The following is a 24,575-nucleotide window of genomic DNA, read 5'->3' on the forward strand; positions in this document are numbered from 1 at the left end:
CTGCATCCTCTCACTCAATGTCTGCCCCATCCTCCCTCTTTTTTCTTTCCATCCTTCCCTCCCTTCATCACTTCTCTCTCCTTCTCCCCTTCTTTACTTTTCCTCCTTTCTGTCTGTCTATCCATCCCTTTCTCTCTGTCTCTCTTCCTCCCACAGACAGCAGCGACAGTGATTTGGAGCTGTCGACTGTGCGTCACCAGCCAGAGGGGCTGGACCAGCTGCAGGCTCAGACCAAGTTCACCAGGAAGGAGCTTCAGTCTCTGTATCGAGGCTTCAAGAACGTGCGTCTAGCTGCTCCTTCTGCTGAGACCAGCCTAATTGCTTTGCTATTATTACTATGCTTTATATAGAGCTGAATTATTATTCTAACATGTATATCTCCTTTTTCCTCCTCTCTTGAGCAGGAGTGTCCCAGCGGACTGGTTGATGAGGAGACATTCAAGTCCATCTATTCTCAGTTCTTTCCCCAAGGAGGTTAGACATTAAAACAATCTCCTCTTTTTCTGTCCTTTTTAGTGAGGGACTGAGGGTCATATTTTTCCACATCTGATTTATATTTCATAACTTTGACCTCCTAAGACCCAAACTCTTTCATGGCATGCATTTTTAATTTCTCTTTGCTATTTGGGCTGATTGGGACCTGATGAATGTAAAAACAAAATTATCTGATTTCTTTTTTTTTTTTTTTTGAGAAAAATGAGACCCACATATGAGGACATTCGTTTTAAATTTTGATAGAGCAGTGGCAGTATAATGTCCTCCTAAGTGGATATCAGGCCCTTGTAGAGAAAAATTTAGTATTTTGGTCTAGACCAGCGGTCCCCAACCCCCAGGCTTCAGACCGGTACCGGTCCGTGAGTCGTTTGGTACCGGGCCACGAGAGTTGAGGCTCAGGTCTGAAATGTATGTGTTTCAGGGTTTTTATCGGTTTTCAGCGTTATTTTGTTATGGTTTTTATCGTTAACTCAGTTTTCCTCGGTCTTTTCACGTGTGTTATGAATAAATCTTCTTTTTTTGGTACCGGTACTAGTTTTATTTTGTTGTATTTATCTGCGACACCTTAAAGGCCGGTCTGTGAAAATATTGTCGGGCATAAACCGGTCCATGGCGCAAAAAAGGTTGGAGACCGCTGGTCTAGACGACCCAAAATGTGATGTCCACATGTGTGGACGCCAGGTCCTAGGTGGTTAAACAAGATTTAAACAAGATGCACACCCAATTATTTTGTTCCTGAAGCAGGCTTGAAATATGCCTCCATTCAGGAAAGAGAAACAAGGGTTACCCCAGTAGGTGTCAAAGGGGGAATGAGTTAAAAGCATTTAGTATGAGAAGTAAAAGTATGTGGCTACAAGAGCCACATGCTGCAATATTCAGTTAAAATTCAGTTTATCATGCTTTAATGCTGCCCTATTAAAATAATTTAATAGCATTAAAAAATACACAGTGTGTCAGAATTAATCTGAAACTGAAAAGTCCAGTATGACAAAGTCTGAAAGAATACCCAGACTGCCACCTTCAGATGAGAGGAAGCTGCTTTGGATGCTCAGGAGCAACCCAGGAGCCATCAGTGCTCAAGCCTGCTATGAACTGGAAACCAGTGAAACACCAGCTTTATTGGCTGAATATGTTTTACATCGCCATGGACTAAAAGGGTGTTGACTACACGGACAAGTCAAAGCCTTCTGGAGAAAAGTGACACAAAAATTGATCTATTTGGGTACAATGACATGAGGCATTTTTGGAAGAGTGTCATGTCTCCCTCCCCTTACCCCTGTTGGAGGGTTCTTTCTGTTAAAAAGGAGGTTTTCCTTCCCACTGTCGCCAAAATATTTGGTCATGGGGGGGTCGTCTGGTTGTTGTTGGTTTCTCTGTATTGTAGGTTCTTCATCTTACAATACTAAGTGCCTTGAGGTGATTATTGTTGTGATTTGGTGTTATATAAATAAAACTGAACTGAATTGAAGGCGAAGCGAAGCTTTACAACCCAAGAACAATGCACTGCAACAGTGTTGCAACAGGACGCATCAAAACACACACACTAGTTCTAGAATTGAAACCGCAGGCTAACCTCTGGAACAGCCTTTCCAAAGTCCCAACTTCAATCATGAAAACTTGTTAACAATGTTTGAAAACTGGGTCTCCCTCTCCTTTGCTTTTTTGGGTGCTTTGTTAAAAGCACTACATTAAATCCGCATCTTCTTTCATCTACAGATGCAACCACCTACGCTCACTTCCTGTTCAACGCGTTTGACATGGACAGAAACGGTTCAATCCGTTTTGAGGACTTCGTCATCGGCCTATCAGTGTTGCTCAGAGGTTCGGTCACCGAGAAGCTCAACTGGGCTTTCAACCTTTACGACATTAATAAGGATGGTTACATCACCAAAGAGGTGTGTGTGTGTGTGTGTGTGTGTGTGCGTGCGTGCGTGCGTGTAAGATATGTCATTTTTTTGACAACAAGACAAAGACAAATTTCATATTCTGTCACCTTTGTTACATCCAAAACTGTTTAAACTGACATGAAGTAGAAGCAACTAATAACTGATTTCATATGTGTACACTTAAGTGCTTTACAAGAAGATAAATGTTTTTTGTTTTTTTTAAAAACCACACTCACTAGCTCACCTTCTCAATCTAGATTCTGGGTCTAGATACTGATCAGGGGCCTTAAACCAGGCAGAATTATATATTTTTGTTAGTAATAACTATTATGTCCTATTTAAGCAGTTAATAAGCATTTTAATAATGCTTATTAACTGCTTATTAAGGTGTTAATAAGCATATTAAGCCCATTACTTGAGGCAGATATGCCTGTTTGTATTTGTAGAGAATAGCATGTTGATTGGCTTCACTTTGAGAAACTACACCAGTCGCAGACATTTAAAGGAGAGCTCTTATACTCGTTTTCCATGGTATAGGTGACCTGAATGATGATTGTGCCTTTGGCAGTTTCAAGCTAAATAAACATATGTAGACATTTAGCCTCAAGGGCTGTCTGTCTCTATCTATCTGCCCTGATACAATCTCATCTTTCTCAGAGACTGGCTTTTTTTTTGTTTTTATTAAAAACAGCCAAGATGGGACAACTAAATTAAATTTCCGTTTTAATCATATAATATAGAGTTTGTACATTTTAAAATTCATAGTAGGTAAACAAAACACTGAAACAGTTGGCTGTTTTAGGTAAAAAGTGAATTATATTCACTCCCTTTCCTTCTCTGCTTCTCTTCAGGAAATGCTGGCAATTATGAAGTCGATCTATGACATGATGGGGAGGTATACCTACCCTTGCGTGCGGGATGAAGCACCCTCTGAACATGTCGACAAGTTCTTTCAGGTTCTGATTCCACACAATTAAATATAATTTCTAGATTATAGTTTTTCATTGAGTCATGGATAACAGACTTAGGGGTAGTAAGATTTAGCCTTGAGGCAGATGACTAATGCCCAAAGTTATGATGAAAAGACTGGTGATGGCTCAGATTGACTCCCTTTTCCATAAAAGCTATTGTAAGCCATACATAACTACATTAGAGCATCTTAGAATATCTGTCATAGATAAAGACAAACGTCTAGGTATAAACGCAAACAGAGCCATTTATGAAAAGTTTTCCTTTGTAAAATATAATTTGGTTGGAAATGACCCTACTCATTCATTTTGGTCTCTTAAGAGTTAAATATCGTAAATATTGTCTCACTAATGTCTGCTTTCTCTTCTTATTTTTTCTGTTTTTTCAGAAAATGGACAGGAACAGAGATGGTGTAGTGACTATTGAAGAGTTCATTGAGACCTGTCAGAAGGTGATGCACACTTTTTTGTCCCACACACCAGTCAGTGTAAATCACAATTACAGTATTGCAGTAGATCAAGGTTCTTGGTTCAATGTCAGCTACAGCATGACGGCACTCACACTGACTAGTGTTATCTCCCTTCACACATATTGTAAACCCTGACATGTTATTTTTGGAGGAATATTACACTTTCTAGTCTGTAATGATCATATTCTGTATTTATATGCGGACTTTGCCTTTACTAATTATAGCGTGTTTATTTTTGAATCACCTTTAATCCTGTGTTCTTCTATATGTGTCTCCACTTCTTTCTCACAGTCAGTACTGTAAGGAAAAGAGACCTGATTACACCTAATTTCCTTTTTTAATACCCAATTCATGAACTTAAAAACGTCAGTGATTAAAAACTCAGCTTCACATCCTCAAAGATATCTCTGCAGTTAATAACCAGAACCAGATGTTCCTCATATCAATACACTATTTTGGTTGAAAAATGTTTATAAACTAATATCCTTAATCATGAACATTCTCTGAAGGAAAGCACTTCCTCTGTATTTTGCTATATTAAGCTCCTGGTGTTTAATTTGTCACAGTCAGTATCTACACAATGTTAACAAACACTAAAACAGTGTTTACTCATCATCTAGTTATTTGGGCAGGCTACTTTTTCAGATTTTTTATGTCTGCTAGACAACCTTGACATAAACACAGTTTTTTTTTCTTAGATTTTTTACAGTAAAGTCAGTAGGCCTTACCAGGAAGACATCTCTGTACTGGAAAAGAAAGAAATTTTAAAACACACCTCCAAAAGCTGTAACTTGTTAACTGGGCAACAGTAAAAGTCATTATCTCCTGATAAAGGGTAGTTTTGAGTGTTGGCACTCACTACCAGCAAGTAAAAACTTGTAATGAGGCAATTAATTGACTTTTGACCCCGTTTCTTAACTGTTTTACCACAAAATTTTCTTTAGATTGTATGCGCAGTTTCGTGGATGTCAGTTTTCTTACCGACTTCACAAGTAGTTGAGGTCAAAGTATGTACACTAACTTATCTTGTGTTTTGGTTGGTGTAAAACACTGGGTTTTTAGATTATTCGTCATTATTTATTTTGAGACCATCTGTGTGTGCTGTTTACCCCAAACTCAAATATTGGTCAGTGCCTCTGATGCAGCTCTGCAGCTGTTTTAACATGCTTCAATCAACAGAGATAAAAATGGAAAATTCAAGCCAGTGCATTTACGTAACGAGCAGAGAGTGTTCCAGTTATTTTACTCAAACTGTAGACGTACTGTACACTGAAAAAAATATGTTGTTGGATTTACTTAATTCAATGGTGGACATTTGTTGCACACAGATGTTTTGCTTCGGCAGCAACTTAAACAATTGAGTTAAATTAACACAATTTATTCATGTTCAATAAACCTGTGCAATTTGTGTTGATAAAATGTGACTTAAACATGTTTTGATGAAGTAATTTGAGCTCTTGGAATATTTTAATCCTTCACAATTTTTTCACTTTATCCCAACACCATTCAATAACTTTTACCCAATACTACTTGGTCACTTAAATACTACATGTTATCTTCAAATTACATTTTGCTATTATATTCTAGTATCAAATACACAATTTTCAAATGGAGGCCTTATAACAGATTGTATTGTTCTCTTCCAAGATGGTTGCTGGCATCCACCAGTAACCTTTAAAAACAAAATGTCTAATTTCACTGCATTGACAGTAGGTAAAGAATTAAACTGACATTACTCCTCCACTGAATCTACATAAATCAACAGTTAAATAATGTCAGTTCTTCCGTGTTCTCTGGAATCAATCACAGCAAAGAAATTAGACTCTTTCTTTTGAAAAATGTTACAGGACAATACAAAACATTCTATTTAAGGCCTCTGACGTCAAGATTCAGTTAAACAACAATTATAACTAAACAATTTGAGGAAATGTTAGTTTCCATTAACATTAAATTAGGTTACTGAATTGGCAAACACCTTCCTATTAACATTACCCATTTTACCCCAATAACTAAAGAAATTAGCACTTGCAGGTCAAAACCTTTATTCAAGAGACGCAAAAGTAATATTGATACAGTGACTGTCAAAAATTACAGCACTGATCATACTGTGACATCTTGGTTCAAAACAGCACACTTAGAAATATTCAACGTTCCTTACTTCAACTGAATGAAACTGAAAATACCATTTCACACGACCCATATGGGATATTTAGACTGTATAACTGTTCACGCTACATCTCTTCACTAGTAAAAGAAAGAAAAAATACAAACAGAAATTGAAAAATGCTGCCAAACAGACAAACAGAGAACTTGTACAGAGCAAAAGGAAAAACAAACAACAACAACAAAAACGGCTTGTCCTCATGGCAGTTGCAGAGTATATAAAAATGAACCCTGCGATCTGCTCCTGGAATTGAGCTTCAAAAATGCAGCAGAACAAGTGTGAGATTTAAATGTCCTCTCACCTAGAGCTGGTCACCTCACATGCATAACAGTGAGCTTTCCTTGCAGGAGCAGTTTTGTCTTAGTTGTGAGCTTTTCTTGAGAGCTGAGTTGCATCCAACTCCATTACCACCCTTTGAATCACCTCAAAAGTGTAGCAGAGTTGTGATGGGTAACTCATGTTGAAGGAATAAAAATGGTCCAAACAGCATGGCTACTGCAAAGGTCACGTTATCCAGATCTTGAAGAACTACTATACCCTCGATGATGATGCCAACATCAGAAAAGTCATTGCCTGGCGCATCTCTGGAGACAGATGTTCATTGTGGTTTTCTCAATCTGTGCAGTGGCCTCAGTCAAGTCCTGGTTAAACACAAAACATTTTTTTAAGATTCCCTTTTAAACTCATCTCTTTTGAATCTACCAGTTCTAATGTTAGAGTAATTTAAACCATAGTAAATAGCTATAGCCAAAGAGTGGCCTGCCATGCTGCCATTCATGGTCTAACAGAGTTTCTAAGAGAGAGTGAAAAACATAATAATTTCAAATGCTTTACATTAGTTTTTGTTAGAAAGACACCGGCCCATCAGAAATCCAGGTTATGTCACTCAGAAGATGTTAGAATTTAGACTTTCAGCCCCACAATTTGGTTAGCTGTTGGTCAGTTGGTCTTTTTTTTTTTTTTTTCAAACAAAAGCTAATGTAAATACTGGTGGGATTTTCCTTTGTTCACTAGAATGACAAATTTAAAGTTTTTTCACACTGATGTGACCCCTAATACAGGGGTAGGGGTGGGGCCTCAAGGGCCGGCGGCCGAGTTCACTACTAGGCCTCATGTGAACTTCAAATTATTAAAGAGGACTACTGGTCCTAACCAGTCCAATGAGGATCAAGTGGATAACTAAATGCATTTTTAAATGTTGCAAAGCCACAATCTACTCATAAAACACTCACCATGAACTCCTGCACCAAGATGTTGCAATTGTCTTTCACACAGATGCGGAGCACTTTGATGAGACTCCCTTTGAGCATTAATGTCATCCTAAAGTATTATAACAAAGAAAACAGAGATTTGTGAACTTTTCAGTAGCACAGAAGAAAATGATCCCAGACAAAAACTTGACTTTTTAAACCAGTCAACATGCAACACCAGCATCTACAAAGCAATATCAAAAGTTTCTGTTTGACATCAACTTTATGGATATATAGTTTCCAGAACATTTATTTTTTTAAAAAGATAATTTTTTCTCAGTGGGCCAGTAAATGCATGACAAAAAAGAATGGCATCCTTTCAGTGGAATCAGTACTCACAGGTAATAGTTGACTGTTTCAATGGATGCAGCATAAAAATCTTTTACTGACCTAATGCAATACATATACACTTTGTAGTTAAAGAATTTTAAAGTTCTTACTGTCATCATGGCAGCTACATCCTTTAGCTTTGTGCACTGTTCCCCCGATCACTTTGCAAACACTTTCAGCAGACTGTCAGAGAGAAACTCAGCTCCGTCAGAAACCTTGACTGTAAAGGCATGGTTGGGATGCACTGGAATGCTGCATTTTATCTGAAATAACATTTTGAAATTTTGAAATAACAGCAGGCACTGTGCTTGGTTAATCAGTAATGTTTTGTTGAATAAAAACTGTGTTTCCAGATCTTATGGGATTAAAACAATCCAAAGATGTTTGTTTCTGATTTGCAACCCAAGAACCCACAAGTTACAACCTCATTTTAGTTCAAGTGTGCATTAATGTGAGTCCAGTAATCACCTTTCTGACAATACATACAGGTATAAGTTAAACCTATGGCAGATTTTGGATTTCTCAGTTGTTTTAATAGGGTGGTCTATTTGTGTATGCATGCACCTAATAATTATACAAAACCTATTATAATTAAGTTACAGAAACCTTAAGCGAAAATAGAATATACTTTCTTACCATAACACCTTGAACCCACAATCCATCAGCTGACTCCTGGTGAAATGCAGAATAGATGTGGTCTCTCAATGTGCAGCAAAAAAAACAAAAAGAAAAGGACAGCAGGTGAGGGCAGGAGGGGTAGGGATGTAAGCTAGCATAATGCCGCTGATGATATTAGCTAACGCTGTTCAATGTCCAAAATCTCACTAACACCACGGTGCAGTAAATACACAATGTAACTGAAGAGTCAGTTGGCAAATCTATTCACACAGAAAACCAAATTATGTTATGAGTGCCTCGTAATTAGGTTTAATGTGATATTACGGCTCTTGTGCCAAAGACAAATTCAAATGAAAAAGCGCCAATTCTTTGACAACAGATAAAACAGCAAATAAGCTAACGGCTCTTTTTTAGCATGTTACATGGCGACACTCTAGACGTTTAACTACATTTGGCTGAAATATGGTAAATATTAATTAAAAAAATCAAGACATACCAAAAACGTAGAGTTGGCTACTCGACTTGACTGAGATGGATGCCTTTTTTGAACCACGATCCAAAGCCCGCGAGATGAAATCACGCGTGGTTTCACGAGATTTAACGTTGCTATCTTATTGACTTACTTCACCTGAACATGATATGAACAATTTAATACACCCTTTCTGCATATCATGTAGTTTTTACACTATATAGTTACATTTATCTTTAAAACATGAGGTAATTGTGTTAAATACATGCAAGATGCTTACATAAATCCAAGAGATGGCCAGTCCCTTTTTTTCAGTGTAGCATGCTTTATTTACACACAATTTTTTTTAAAAATACCGATAACACTAAGGCGCAAAAGAATTACAATCTGAGAACTTTGAATTAACACAAACAATAGACTGAATGCTGCTGCTTTTCCCCAACAGGCTGTGTGTAATAGATGGATTACCACCAGGGGATGACTTGATCGATGACCTCAGTAAATCTTTTTCCTTAGTTAGTGGTCTCAAACACCAGTTCAAGTGTCATTGAATATAAAGTTTGGTGAAAAAGAATGTTTTTCTAGGGCTCTAAGTACACCCTAGATTTCATTTTCTGTATTTTCTGCATGACTTTCTCAGTGTCTCACATCACTCTTCTATACAGCATTGCCTCAGTTGACTGCATTCAGTCTTCTTCTCTATCAAGCACATCAAAAAACTGAAATTAGTTGTCTATTAGATATTTGTAAAAACAAGCTCAGTCTCTAATCTGTGCCCCTATAAAGAAACATGACATGGTGGAAGATTTATATTCGCAGTTGCTGATAATGACTCAGTTCTTTTGGCTATAAACAGTGCCACCATGGCCATTTGTTATATCTGAAACGTTGACCTAATCAGCGTGAACATTTGTTTCCTTCTGAATTTGCTGACAGATGTTTTTTCTTTATCGTTTTATTTGCAGGATGAGAACATCATGAACTCCATGCAGCTGTTTGAAAATGTGATATAAGAATCTGGACGTCCTCAGCTGTTTTCCTTCATTAGCACAACTCGCATACAAACAGAGCAAAGTCATGCACTCCACCCAATGCCGCAGACTCCACAATAACGTAAGACACCCTGATACATAATGTAGCTCCAGTGAAGATGCAGGGACTAGAGGTTTTTCTATTTCTCGCCACACTCTTTTAATGGTATCTTGTGACTGTTTCTGGATTACAAAAACTGCCTCATGTCAAAGGAGACATTCTTGGATGACTTTTTTGTCCTCGGTGGCTCAACAGACATGCTGATTGTGCTTTGATCAGCGGACAAAAGCCACAAGGAACGAAGAGGCTCACAGAAATTGACAAACTACATGGATACTAACTTTAACAATAACATACAGTATATACACTCACATATGGAAAAGCCTGCTGTTTCCTCAGATTTTTTTATAGCACTGGATGGAGAAAAAAATCACAGTGAAAAAAAAGACATGAACTAAAGCATGTTTGTCATCAGATATGTCATGTGGAATTAGCTTGCACTACAGTTTTATGACTATGTATTATATGTGCCTGAAATAAAGGCACTGTAGATACCTGCACCTGATATACCACTGAAGAAAACCAGTGTATATGTATATACATGTAAAGTTAATAATTATATCTAATGCATTGTGTTGGTCTAATCTGTGCTCCACCAAGTGATGGAATAGGACCAGTGCTCAATATTTGTTTAAGAAATTTCAATGTTAATCACTTTTTAAAAAAATGGTTAGTAAGCGTTGTTGGAATTTGGGATATTTAAATGTTTCTCTTCTTTTTTTATTTTTGTTTTGGAAGATTATGTTTGCTGATCAGATTACAAAAATGAGTCTTTGCACAACCGTGAAGAAAGACACATCAAACTAAGACCTTTTCTTTAGTATCTGTGAGCATGCTGACTCCACAGTGCCACAGTGTCATGTACAGTACAGTAGGACCTTTGTGATGTCAGGTAATTAAAGATGCTGTCTACAGGTGCGACTTCTTCTCTTTATTGTGGTTAACCAGTGGTTAACCAGTGCATTCAAATGATGATTCAGAAAATCTTTCATTATAAAAAGTCAATTTCTATTCCTCTGTATTTAGTGTTACATGCTGGCTTTGGAGCATTGCCCTGTTGTGTGACCCGGCTTATGCAATTACGGCTATTCTTCCAGTCTTTCTTGATCATACTGTCTATTACTGCATGCATAATGCGTTCCTCAGCCTGACAGGGGTCACACTGATACTTTGATACGATCCCTCAGAGTGACCACTAACCTGATGATGTCAAGCCCACCCACTTAAACAATAGAATTGAATACAGTAAAATTATTATTTTAAGTGGTGCTTATTAATGTGCAGAGTAGATCAAGTTAACACAAAAGGGAAGACAATGACATGAACATATTTAATTTAGCAGCATATTTATTGATTGAACATTCAGGCTTTGGGTGAACAGGTTGCACAACATCACTGTAATGTGTGACATGAAAGGCTAAAAAGCACGCATTGATTTTCTCAGGAATTGGTTAAGGGCCAAAGCTGGGATTGAAGTCAGTAATTAGACATATTTATCAGTTGTAAAACATAAAGTTTTACAACACAGTGGCAAAAGCAGGGATCTCATGATGAGTCCAAGATAGTTCAAGATTCAAGATTCTTTATTCGTCACATGCATAGTTATACAAGTACAACACGCAGTGAAATGTAACCTGACACACTCCTCGACTTGTGCAAAAAGGGGGAGAGAAGAAGAACATTATATATTATATACATTAGGTGAATGTGCAGTAGTAGCATTGTATGCAGCAAGCAGGTGAATTCTGTACATTAAGCGAATTAAATAAGAACAGACAATCTGAATGTGAAGTATGCGATACACACAATGTTTCAAACAGAAACAAACAGAAAGAAGACACTGTCATCACATAATCGCCACCACCTGTGGCTCACCTGCCTCCCAGTACCGCCCCCTTGAGCTCACTGCACCACTCCTACTCAGACAATATGAACATATTTAAAAATAAAAAAGAATTTGAAATGTACATTGTGCCGGTGGGTGTCTAGAAGAGAGTCCTGTCTCAGTCACTTATGGATGCTGTGTGAGAGGGCGGGTGTATGTGTGTGTTTGTGGGGGGGGGGGGTGTTATGGTTTAGGGCCCGGAAGGCTTGGGGATACAAGCTCCTCTTGAGTCTCTCTGTCCTAGCCCGGATGATTTCAGAAGTTGGAACAGTTTGTTGCCAGGATGGGACGGGTCCTTCAGTATCTGCGCTGCTCTAGTCCGGCATCTCCTGGTGTAGGTGTCCTGAAGTGGAGGGAGAGCAATCCTGTAGCAGTGCTCTGCTGTACGGATCACTCTCTGAAGAGCGTTTTGGTCCTTAACACAGCTGTTCCCAAGGATGTGATGTTCTGTGTGAGGATGTTCTCCACAGAACCCTAAATACACAATACAAGCCCAGAGCCCCGAAAGCTCGTTTTAATTGTTTAGGAGGCTGCAGAAAACTTACAGCCAGGTTATACAAGCGGGGTTATAATTACAGAACCTGTCCTTGAAGGGGGGGGGGGGGGGGGGAGTCTGGGCTGCGTCACGTTCTAAGTCGCTTCTGATTGGTTAAGGTGGGGCGAAAGCTTACATAGGCACCCGACGTCACGGGCGATGTGGGCATGCGTCCTGATGAGCGTCATTCCCGTGGCTTTATGAAAGGCGAAATCCGTCCACGCGAAGCTGTTTCGAAACCGAGGGGAAGCAGGTCGTCTAGGAAGAACTGGGTTTAAGGACAGTCTCCCAATCTCTTCGCCGCCGTCCGCTGCGCGTGTGAGCCACTTTCCGCCTTCAACTGTCGTCTGCGCGTGCCTCCCGCCTCGCACAGCTTCAACAACACAAGCCACGGGGACAAGCCAGCGTTAGCCGAGAAGGGAAGTGGACTCTGTCTACTCTTTTATCAGGTAGGTGAGTGCAAAACGTGCCACGTTATTTTTAATTCCAGTGCCTTGTGAGTGTTAGGCACCCCTGCGTTGGTTTCCCACTCTGTACGCCGTCTCAGTTTAGGGGCTGGAGTTGGCAGAAGATAACCGCTAGCGGTTAGAGGTGTGTGAGCTCCCCTCTCTCTCTCTCTCTCTCTCTCTCTCTCTCCTCAGAGGACTTCGTGGGCCGCCTCGACCGTGGCGATGCTGATGCTGAAAGTGTGACCGTGAAAATAAAGGCCCAGATAGCCAGGGTTCTGTTAGGGTTCCAGTACTAGTCACCTTTCTCCTCTTTAGCTCATATTTTTTTTTACTTATCAGTATGAGGTTTAGGGCAGATGTATCAAGGTTTCTAGATAATGAGGGCTTTATTGTGACTCTTACAACACACAAAACATAATACAGATAGGCTAAGTATGCATGAATAAAAACCCTTAATGAATCAAGCAGCACTAACTGCTACACTAATGCACATTTGGCTTTTAGGATTTACTGGCAATTGATAATGGCAGTGTCCTAGAAACGTGGCTAGGCAGGTGGGTGTATGCTCACAGTACATGTGCATCTATCACATGACCAATAAGTGGCCCAAAAAACCCAACCCAAAAGCCAAATGGGCAGTGCCTGGAGGTGACATGGCTATTTACGATTGCATGAGAATTGCATTATAAAATTTACTTTGTATCAACACCCAGATTCCAGGTAGCAGCTCGACTGCTTTATTTTCCTCTCTGAGTAGTTTAAATTTCAAATGAAACTGCCATTCTCAGAGCAGGGACCTTTGATACAACTGCACCTGCTTACACGGGGCTTTGTTGTGAAAGTAATGCTTTCAGCTTGTGGTTGTCATCATCAGGGTCCTCAGATCAGTCACAATTGTCATGAGAAGTGTCACAGTAATGCAATCCATGAGATATTTTAATCTGTAATATGACTGAGATTTGGCCGTTTTATTCTTTCAAACTGCTGACATTAGTTATAATGCCAGCATTGATGGGGTTGTGGACTGATTTGATATAAATTTCTTCCACAAAACACACAACGCAACTGCTGTTTAAGCAGGGGATTTAGTGCATTTTTTCCATTTACCAAATAAATACCGTGGTGTAACATAGCTGGTTTTCTGTAAGCTTTAAATAAATACTTTTGCCAGACCAAATGGCCAGTAGCACATTTGTGTCCCGTCCACAAATAAACAATTCCTCTAGCCTCATTTCCCCCTCTAAAATTGTGTTTTTGAAAATTCTTACTGCAGTCTGTTAGTGCTTGTAGTACATCCCTGCACCACCCTTACATGCAAGGTATTATCCTATGTCATTTAACCTGTAGTTTTCACAGCACTTGAGTGGACAAGATTTGTGACATTTTTTTCTTCAGCTGTGTTTAGTTTAGTTTTTAGATTTTCTTTTATTTAATTTTGTGTAGCTGTTTTTCTTGGTGATGAATATTCACAGGTAGTATGCATCGACATGGAGGTGACCTGCTTTTGAGCTCAAGATTTTTCTGACCTACTACATGCAAAAGAAAAGGATGCATACACAAGGAGTGATGTCCTGGGTTAATAGACATGTATGTAATCCCAAATATAAACCCATACAAGTATAATTAAGTAGTTGTTGAACTTAAATTATGAAAAACTGAGAAGTGCAAATACAGCTAAAGAATATTTAAAGGATTTTTCTTAGGAATGTTATCCGGATAGTAGATTAAAATCAGCCATTTTCTTCATAGATAATGGGGGTTTTAAGGAAATTTACTAAAATGATATTTATGACAATATAGAAAAAAATACTAAGTTTTATTGGTGTTTGCAACACAGAATGATGGGCGTTTTCCATCCTTTCCCAGTAATCTACAGTCATCGATGACAGACTACCTAAACTGAAGTCTGGCTTTATCAGAGTGCCAATACCAGCATTATTACAGTGCAATTGTAGTGACACAGCATTATATACGATGATGCAGCTTAAGTCTGGGATGTTTTAACTCGCTGTTTAAAGCCCTGCTTTTCCACCATTTAACTACATCCTTAATTTCCATGCAATGTTTGTTCCTGTCATATTGAGTGCACCTAGCGAGTGCTCCAGTGATGTGCCATTGGTTCGTTTACTTTTGGGTCACACATCACCAGTTGCTAATATCTCCTTGCATGCTGTCATACTTGATTGTACTTGTTGTCTGTGGTGTTTTTGGTTTTCTATATGATTTGTTTTATTTTTCTCCCCCTCAAGAGGTGAAACAGCCAAAGAATTGTGCTTTGTTGGCGGTCTGACCTCTTGTAAACAGGCAAACTACTTCAATACTATTGACAAAGCTCTTGCTCTAAGTGTTTGGGCTTGTCTTGTTTATTTGCGTGGTAGGTAATTTTAACTCATGCATTGGTATAGTATGATATGGCCCAGCCCTAATAAGGTTTTCAGTCTTTCAGATGTAACAGATGGCAGTTAATAAACCTTGGGGCAGATGTATGAGCTATTGATCCATAGGTGCTGTGATGTAGAGGGGGGGAGCTCAGTGAGTGCAGCAGTGACTGTCTGAAAGAAAGGGGAAGATACAGATGAAAAGCCATTTGTAACCACAGATTGTTCTGTAAGCTGTTTAGCCAGTCACACTTATTCATATTGGGGACCAAATGAAAGTGGAGCACTTGAAATAGAAAGAAATGTGACAGGCTGTTGGGACCAGGTGTTCCCTTTGAAGCTCTGTCATCCGTTATCCTCAAAAAACCTTAAAGATGGAATGCCTGACTGATAGGCCAAACTGAGGAAAGTGGTAATTCTGGTTGTTTGGCAAGAGCAAAGGTCAGTGGTTGAGATTTAATTGTGGTGGGTCACGATCACGTCAAGGAAACAAAGGAAAGTAAAGATGCTACATAGTGCTGAGGAGGAGGAAAATGGCTAAGAACCAGTCCTGTCAACAGCAAAAGGAAAACAAAGAAAGATGGAAATTGATGGAAAAGATTATTTTAGAGCAGTGGATGAAGTGATGAAATTTTCCTGCCAGTGTTCCCACAAAGCGGCACCCCTCTCTCATCTGTCAGTTATGTTTAAAAATAATAATAACTAGCTGTCCATGAACAGGTTGTTCATGGACAGCAGTGGTATTACCATTAGTTTATATATCAACTGTGAGTCATGCTAAAAACATTCTGTGTATTTATTCGATGCTACTGTAAAATAAGGTACTTCTCTGACTTCAGTGTGGTTTATTTCCAGTTCGGTTAAGGTTGTACACTAAACTGCAGTCATCCTGGACATTGTTTCCTTTTAATCCGTTAAACCATTTCATCTTGGTCACACTGAAAAGAGCAGTGGCTCACCTAACAGAATGTCGGGGCCAGGACAAGACTCATAGAGGCAAACTGGGTCGCAGATTCTGGCCCTTTTTGGTGTAGGCAGCATGTGACTAAGATTACACTGTAGTGCTGGGTCATGCTGTGCCTTCCTACTGTACTGTGTAAATGTGTCTGCTTGTGTGGTGTTGACTTCTGTTTTATTTATAGCTTTATAACATTGATTTTCTGCTAGAAAAAGAAATAAAAGGAATCTGTTTTATAAAGTTGACAGCTACACATGCAGCCGTCTAAATTCCTGTTTGTTCGTTTGATATAATTGATTAAGGTGTGGATTAAATGGGTAAAACCAGCATGGCAGCCCATATGACTCTTGCGTAACAAATACTGAAAAACATACCCTGCTGTATTAACCTCTTATGTGAATAATTTATTATGTTTAGCATTAGTGGAGCATTGTTTCTGAGCTGTTGTTTTGTCTTAGGATTGTTTTGAAATTGCAACGTCCATACATTTCCCTCACAGAGGAATTTGTTTGTGTATGTCTGCCTACCCTTACAGCTGTTGATTATGATTATTTGCGCTGTTTTACCCTTCTTTTCTTCTGGGTCACATCTGGCTTGATGTAATGAGTTGTAAAATTAAAATGAGGATTCTATGGATTCCCCCCCCCCCCCCCCCCCCCCCCCCAAGAAAAAAGATTTTTCTCTAAGGGGGAGGAGGGATGTGTGGATGGAAGTGCCCACTGAAGCCATTTATTGATTTATTGGTGATTGTGTATAAGTGGTTTTTCCTTAGATGCTAGTGTTTGTGTAGTGAAGACCAATTCCTTTAAAATATATCCTAAATATTAAAATGACTGATCTGAGTGAATTTATGTAAAATTGTTTACATAAACATTTTAGAACTTGAAACCTGATCCACAGCCTCAGCTTATGTTTGTAGAGGTCCTCTCAGATCCATACTGATCCCTTAAAACCAACCTTATTGTGTCTACATTGTACTTCAAATGATGCTAATACTGGAAATTTTTTATAATACTTGCACCTGAGGACACCCATATGTGTTAAATTACCTTCACAAATGAGATTATGCAATTAGTTGGTTTTGTCTGTTTTTTAGCAGGATGACTCAATGTTATATACCACTTTGCGTGAAGATTTTACTAGAATTGGGGCTTGGTCAGACTGGGAAGTGATTTAAAATAAACATCACTAACCCTTGAAGTCAATCTGGTTCTAAGATTTTTAGTTTTTCCTTCATGTAGGATTCTGTATAGGGATTGATATTTGTCTCTGTCCTTACCTAGACAGTATAAAACACTATTTGAGGTCTGAGAAGTGCCTATAACCTGCATTCTTTTTAATGGCCACCACTGTGTGATACCTATATTCATCTTTTGCACGGTCTTTGTTCCTGACTCAAAAAGCTGGATCAAATGTCAGTGACAATGGGTAGTACTTGCTTGTACTTGTCAGCCATTGCCTGAGAGTAAGGTATCAAATCAGAACAGGAAAAAATTAGTAAGTACTTCTTGTTTAGTGTGGAGAACCTGGGCAATTTGCTTCATATCTTCACAAATGTACGTAAAATTGGAATAAGAAATATTGTGAGACATTTTCCTGGTAATCTCAGGAGAATATCTGTGGATCCGCATATACTTATGAATTGAGGCACCCAGTTCCTACATGATATGGAGGAAGTTTGGCCTTGGTAGAGATATGTAGTTTGAGTGCTTACCTTGATGAGGGATTTTTTTTTTTTTTTAATAAATTTTTCAGAATTCATTGTTCCCCATTATCCATCCTTTTTTTGTATTGCATATCTGGGGCCAGGTTTCAGCATATAAGTGGAGGAGGAGTAGCGGCAATACTGAGCCTCGCCAGAATGACTAAACTCCTCACCCTATCTTTGAGAGAGAGGCCAATCACCCTTTGGAGAAAGGGTGCTGCTTGTACCTGTGATCTCATTCTTTACCCAAAGCTCGTAAAAATGGATGAACTTAGGGACATAGAATGACTGGTAACTCGACAGCTTCGCTTTTATGGGCAACTCTCTTTATCACAACACACCGGTGTGGCATCACTGCAGATGCAACCTCAATCCATCTGTCAGCATTTATCATGAACAAGACCGTGAGATTCTCTAAGTCTTCCATTTGGAAAACAACTGGTCTTTGACACAAGGTGAAGGTTGGCACTTCATCCATTTCCCTGAAGCATGGCATCAGACTCAGAGGTGGGTAGGAATTCTTATTCCTGCTACTTCACAATCGTCTGCAGGTCACTCTAGTGTGAGCTGGAGGTCTCCACCTGATAAAGCCAATTTAGCCATATCATCTGAACCAATAAGAGATGAGTCTGAGGACACCAAAGTGGTAGCCTTCTGCAGTCGCTCTGTCAGCCTTTCGGTTCACAATTTTTATGGACAGAATCTTTATGATTATCTGTTAGTACAGCTGAAGCAACATTCAACTAGTTTAGCTACAAAATGGCTGTTTTCTCTTAGTATAATGGATTTTGTGCAGGCCCAGCAAAGCAAATTACTTTTATATTCATAACAAACTGTTTTCTGACATTTTATGGAGCATAAGTTTTTTTTTTGTTTTTTTTATGCTGCAGACAGTAATGCTAATTCTACTTTTAGCCTCAGCTCCAAAACAAAATGCTATTAGAAATATAATTGAATAAATTTCAAGATAAAAAATGGATTTATCCACAGTTCATCCAGTTTTTGTCACACTTGTGTTAATCATGTGACATTTCCTCAGGCTGACCAGTTTTGTAACTATTGGAACAGAGCAATAACCCACGTCTTGTGTAAGTTTCATAAAAATTTAATGAGCAGCATGACAAATGATGAATGGACTGCTACCGCCATACTAAAGAGGACCTCTATTTACTGTCTGCTTGCTTAATGGGAGTGGTCCATCTGAGTTCAAGCTTTCCACCAGGTCACGTCATGACCCAATATTATATTTAATTTGATGTCATAGAACCCATATGTTGTTAAATACCCAATGTTCTGCCTTAAATTGGCTAAAATAATTTAATGAATCCTATTGACTTGGTTTTTAGAGGAGTCTGTTCGATGAAAGCTGGTTAAGCATTTTTCTGGTTACCTTAATTGTTCATTGTAAGGCTCTTTTATCGACAGGGACACTCTGCTAGCATCCCTGTCTGCAAGGAGACTTATGGTCTTCATAGCTCCTTTTCAAAAAAGCATCTCTTTATCTCTCTGAGCGCATGTGTTACGTGTCCTCCCGTATTACACCACCACGCATCACGTGGCATGCAAAACTTCCTCTGCAAAATGTGTCTGTGTGCTGGGTGTGTTTTTAAATTTCTGTTAATATTAAAAGGTTAAACTTACCAAAGTGATTAGTAATTCCTAAGAAGTGATTAGGTGTGCAACAGAAAATGCATCACCGTTTGTAAGTCTGTCATTTTTAGGAGGAACTGATGATTATGAAACTGTACTACTTATGTATTTAGCACTTTTCACAGACATATGTCACAAAGTGCTTCACAAGAAAGTTAATAAAACACAATACAGTCATAAATGCATAATAAAAACCCTGGCCTAATTAAAAGCTTTTTGAAGGTCTCCACCGAGTCCAGACACTGTAGAAATTGAGGAAGTGCATTCCACAGACTGGGTGCAACAGCTTGGAAAGATTGGCCCCCTCGAGTTCTGAAACGAGTGTGGGGGACCACTAAAAGGTTTAGTGACAAGTTACAGCTCTGATGGTTTTAGTCTTAATGGTGAAATTGTAGACAAATTATGTTTAAACTCTAATGAAATAGGTTGTTGAAGACCTGAGATTAGGTTGATTAGATGATCATCATTCTTGTAAATGCTATAACAAATAGAAATTTTAACTCAAACTCAAGCAGCATGAATTTTGACAACATTTCACACAAATGTCTAATAGAGTAAAAGTAATGTAGTGATAACGCTTCATGTGTGGAAGCTGCCAAAATGCTCAGAACAGCAGCGTTGCATCGGTGCAGATTTCAACACACAGTTTGAGTTTTGCCTTTCTCATGATTGTATTTCAGTTGCTTCATTTGCTTATGGCAATAAGACTAGAGAAAATCAGAGGGTTAGTTAATTGCTCTCAGTCAAAATTTCAACAGCACAACTTTTAATAAGTTGATGCTTGTTTGTGGATATATTTTTCCTTATTTGTTTCCCTGAGCGTATACTTTTTTGGTGCTTTCAATCACAAGACAGATTTTACATTTTATCCTTTTATCAGAAAAAAATGCTCAATTGAGTTTAAGTTTAAAAAAACCCAAACCAAAACAAAAAAAACCTTGGCCAAAAAATCAACTTGGTCAGGGTTGGAAAAAGTTGCTATTTTTATGTCTAATTTTTCTTTGTTGCCAGCGTGATGCATCCCTGCTGAAGAAACTAGATTACGCACGTTAAACATATTCATGTAGGTGCATATTCCTGAGTTGAATATTTTGAATTTGGGCTCAATAAAGCCTGGATTTTACTGTTGGTCCTTTTTTATTTATTTATTTATTTATTTATTTACTTCTATTTTTAGCTCCAACCGTTGCTTTCACAGCTGATGTTCACACGGAAATTTAAAAATATGCTGGCTGCTGATGTGTCAACAGTGTGCTTAGATGTAGACTGTACAGATGGCTGTGCACTTGCATCACTCAGAGGGTTCCCGTTTGCAGGAAGAGTACTACTCTCACATGGAGCATAAAAAAAATATATCTCAAAAGATTAAAAGCACTCTGTGCCCGTCAATTGAGTTGACATCCTCCACGAATTATACGAATTGTGAAAAAGTTCATGTTGTACAAAAGCAGCCCTGTGACAATTTGTGTTTATATTTGATTACAGAATGATTGTAAGCGTTCTTTGGGTTTGGTGCTGTGTCTTTACATACAGCTGAATTTTTTTTCTCCAATATTTATACATTTTGCAGACAATGAAAATGAGTTTGACCTCATTATCCAACCTATGCAGACTGCACCCACCTGCTAATTCATAACCCAGATTTGCACATTTTTAAATGTGTCAGGCCACAGCCAGTTTTTTTTCATCTTTTTTTTTTTTGTTGTTGTAAAGTGTTGTAATGAACTTCAGTTACATTTTCTTTGCGATGACCCACTTTTATTGAAATTGTATAACTTTCTGTAAAAACCCAGGTCATGCATTTTTATTTATTTTTTCAAAGCTGATTATGAAACTGTACAGTTGGCCAAACTAAGGTAATTGGTCCCTACTGTTATGAGCAGGTGAAACTGGTTGTCCTACTGTGAGGTCCAGCAAGACTCTGGCTCAAGTAGACTTAAAGGATTGCATCACCTTTTAAGCAACAAGGGATGCATTTAGTTTTTAATCGCTGCAGGGCTTGGTGGGAAAAATGCCTGAGGCTGTAGGAGGTGGAATGACCTATAAGCAAAGTGTACTGTTACAGTAACAAATCTGTTCATATGCTGCTGGTGGCATGCTGTGTGGGTGTAGGTGATGCTTTGAGAACAGGATGAAAATGCAATTAAATGGGGAACATCTCCTGATCTAAATGTTATTGTCTGTCCTGCTTGTTGGTTTGTTTTTAACTGGTGAATCCAAATTAACCCACTTCCCTTACAATTCTCATGAACAGGGAAATTAGAAACACTTTTTTTCCTTTTTTTTTCTCACTTCCTCATCAGCTGAAAGTTTACAGCAACTTGAAATTGTGGTGTTCTCCGTGAGGTTACTATCTGCTTGAATAGAGGAAAAAAGAAGAGGTAATCATATTTTAGACCAGAATAAACCCACAAAACTACATACAACACACAAAAAGAGCGAGTCATCTATATGACAGGAAGTATCCCAGCAACCTCTGGGTAACTTGAGGTCTGATGAGGCGAGTGTTAACAGCTGAAGAGCCATGCTGGTGTAGCATGAAATGCCCTGCTCCCCTGTCGCACCAAGAGATAAAAGTAAAAAGGTAAGCTCACTGCGCTTCCTGAACCAGCAAACAGGTCCAGGTTTCAAACGAAACCTGAAATGCTTTTGTTTGAAACACTTACCTTTGTAACACTTACCTTTCATCATGTGTTAATTTTTGTGGTTGTCAGTTGAGGGTTTTTTTTTCAATTTTGTGACTCATCAAACTCTGATCATCAGTCAAACCTGCTTATTAAACGCACTGTTTATGTTGATCAGTTTTGGAGTATTTACAGCCATGTTGTCCTTGTTACTCTACTGTTGAGGGATCTCTGTGTCTACTAAACTCTGGTTAACTTGCTGCCAGTGGAGCAATGTAAACATGTCCTTGCAGTCTCTTTGCAGTCCTCACCCCCTCCCTCATAGTGAAATCAGAACTGTTCACGTGTACCCTGTCATGTAAGGTTTTGCCTGGCACCTCATTGCCTCATGACCACATGCGTGCATATTTTGTAAGTAGTGAACGCTCTAGAACATGTGGTGAACAAAACCAGTAATCAAACCTTTGCTGGAGCATTTTTGCTTTAGAAATGCACTGTAGCAATTAGGGTTAGGCATTTCAAGCAAAAGAATTTGTACTATACATGGAATTTTAAATGGGACCTATTTGGGTGTTCAGGCATTGGTCTCCAATGCTTGGAAGCTAAATCCATCTTTTTATAAAATTTCAGGTTAAAATAAGAAATTGTGATTCACTCAAACTCATAATGTAAAGAAAGAATGGCAGTAGCCTCTGTTCAGCCTCTGTTTATCTATCTTACACACTCGACCAGTCAACAAAAAAGTTAAAAATAAAAAAATGTCTCTTCCAGCGAACATTAAAAAAAAACCTCAGGCGTAAAGTTAAGTCTTTTGTGTGATTTGGTGCATCTCGAATGAATGAATGAATGAATTATTCAGAAAGTAGCTATATTAATACTGAAACAAACAAAAGAAGGTAAAATATTCCCTCCAAACAAAGTTTTATAAATTCTTTGACAGGAAAATCCGCATGTTTATCAGGTTTTAGCAGTGTGTGGAGGTGGTTAACAATATTACCAGCGGTGTTGAAGACGCGTTCTGAAGGTGTGCTTGTGGCTGGTATACACAGATATTTCCGTGCCATGTGTGACATCAGTGGGAAACGTTCTTCATGCATTTTCCACAAAGCCAGTGTATCATCTTCTCCATCTACGACCTCCTCGCTGAGGTATCAGTCCATTTCTGTCTGCACCTTCTCCTCCAGTGTGCAATTTGGCAATTAGTTCATCCTTGTTTGGACTTCTTCTGTGTTCTAAATGCTCAAATCAGTCCATGCATGATTATATTGCTCCGGCCATCAAAAAGTCTGCACATTTTCGAATATATCGACTATCGTCGGTTATTGGACTGACGATTGTCGGTTGGAATATTTTTACATATTGCCCAACTTTAATTGTTATTTCCTCCTGCACACTTTTGCCTACTACTACCATCTGCCATGATCTTTTCAACATTGCAGGGCAACTTAGGCAAACAGCACAAATGTAGCTAAGATGGTTCTACATCATAGCCTCTTCAATATAAAACCTGTTGTTGTTTAACAAAATAATAAAGCTACAATGGAGCCTCTACAATCATACAGTTAAGCTCTGCTTGTCAGACCTGTTGATAAGGAAACTAGATTTGTAGCAACACATGACATCTAAAGACTCACGGTCCCCGTGTACTCACTCTTGTACACTCTGCTCCATGCGTCTCATACATATGCAAAGCATGGACAAGACAGGTAAACTTAAGATGGCATTATTCAAGTTGACACGCACTTCCTTTACTGTGTTATAAAAAGATACAAATGCATGTTCATTTTAAATTTAATCCGCTGGACAAGTGAGGCACAGTTGTATATACAAATTAAAGTAGTCCCCTGTTCTTTATCTTCATATACATAACTAACTTTAAATAATAAAGCATGAAAATATATATATATTTTTTTTTAATGGAAGGAACTTGTAAGTATCCAGTTCTGATGAGTAGAGGTGAGTTTTTAAGTGTGTAAAAGACCTAAAAACTAAAGCGCTCTGGGTGCTTGAGTAGCAAAGGGCTATACAAGAACCAGTCCATTTACCAAGTCAGAAAGACTTTGAACTTAAACTTCATTTTCTTCACTTTAAAATTTTTTGCAGCTTTATTTTTCCTGGTACCAGATACTTTCACAGCAGCTTAAGTTTGACATGATAATGACTTTTTTTTTTTTCTTTATTAAGCTTGAGAAACGGTGGAGCTTTGCAGCGTTGTACATGACTGTACATTTTGCATTGTGAAACTTTGGATTCATGATAACATGACAACTACAAAAGACGTTCTTGCGCTTCACATTGCAGGAAGATTACAAAACCAGACAAACAGCATTTACATTTAATAGATCATATTTTTATAGATTAAAGCAAAAAAGAGTTTCTTAAATTTAACTTCCACATTCTCAAATACAGGACTTTTAATTCTATTAATTCCATTTATTCACATTTGTTTTTTCCCAATCCCATTGGGCAATGAATAGTAGTTTCCAGTTACAGTCCTTATTATGTCTGCTGGCTGTCTTACAGTTGTGGAAATTTTTTCTACTGTGCACCTCCTGTGGTTTTGTTTTCTCTGATTCTGATAGCTTCCTCCAGTATGTAATGCATTTTAAAAACAAAACCTACTGAAGTAGTTACAAGATGTTAAGTAAC

The 24,575-nt window shown here is 38.4% G+C and overlaps 2 protein-coding genes and 1 long non-coding RNA gene across 11 annotated transcripts in view; 2 read left to right on the forward strand and 1 right to left on the reverse strand.

Annotated features, from left to right (window-relative positions):
* The window catches only part of LOC146657696 (calsenilin-like), a 76,859-nt gene extending 66,202 nt beyond the window's left edge, over nt 1-10,657 (forward strand). The window contains exons 4-9 of the mRNA XM_085425979.1: nt 157-281; nt 405-474; nt 2,212-2,390; nt 3,233-3,337; nt 3,739-3,801; nt 9,616-10,657. Coding sequence (XP_085282105.1) covers nt 157-281; nt 405-474; nt 2,212-2,390; nt 3,233-3,337; nt 3,739-3,801; nt 9,616-9,663 — 590 coding nt within the window. The 3' untranslated portion in view covers nt 9,664-10,657. The remainder of the gene's footprint in view (nt 1-156; nt 282-404; nt 475-2,211; nt 2,391-3,232; nt 3,338-3,738; nt 3,802-9,615) is intronic.
* LOC146657697 (uncharacterized) lies at nt 6,467-8,483 on the reverse strand. Its single transcript, XR_014914216.1, has 4 exons — nt 8,200-8,483; nt 7,674-7,826; nt 7,216-7,303; nt 6,467-6,624 (listed from the first exon to the last, which is right to left on the reverse strand). It is a non-coding gene; the product is annotated as an uncharacterized LOC146657697 (long non-coding RNA).
* A 1,657-nt stretch (nt 10,658-12,314) lies between the features above and the next one.
* The window catches only part of slc23a2 (solute carrier family 23 member 2), a 37,836-nt gene continuing 25,575 nt past the window's right edge, over nt 12,315-24,575 (forward strand). For 2 of the 9 annotated variants that reach the window (XM_085425980.1, XM_085425981.1), the window contains exons 1-2: nt 12,315-12,611; nt 12,804-14,198. In XM_085425980.1, the coding sequence (XP_085282106.1) occupies nt 14,145-14,198 (54 nt within the window). In that variant the 5' untranslated portion in view covers nt 12,315-12,611; nt 12,804-14,144. Of the gene's footprint in view, nt 12,616-12,803; nt 14,199-24,575 lie in introns of all 9 variants that reach the window. The other 7 variants (XM_085425983.1, XM_085425986.1, XM_085425982.1 and 4 more) reach the window with 4 other exon arrangements.

Source organism: Rhamphochromis longiceps, linkage group LG12 (genome assembly GCF_057381845.1).
Source record: "Rhamphochromis longiceps isolate RC_006_pf linkage group LG12, R_longiceps_female_GT1.1, whole genome shotgun sequence".
Taxonomy (NCBI): Eukaryota; Metazoa; Chordata; class Actinopteri; order Cichliformes; family Cichlidae; genus Rhamphochromis; species Rhamphochromis longiceps.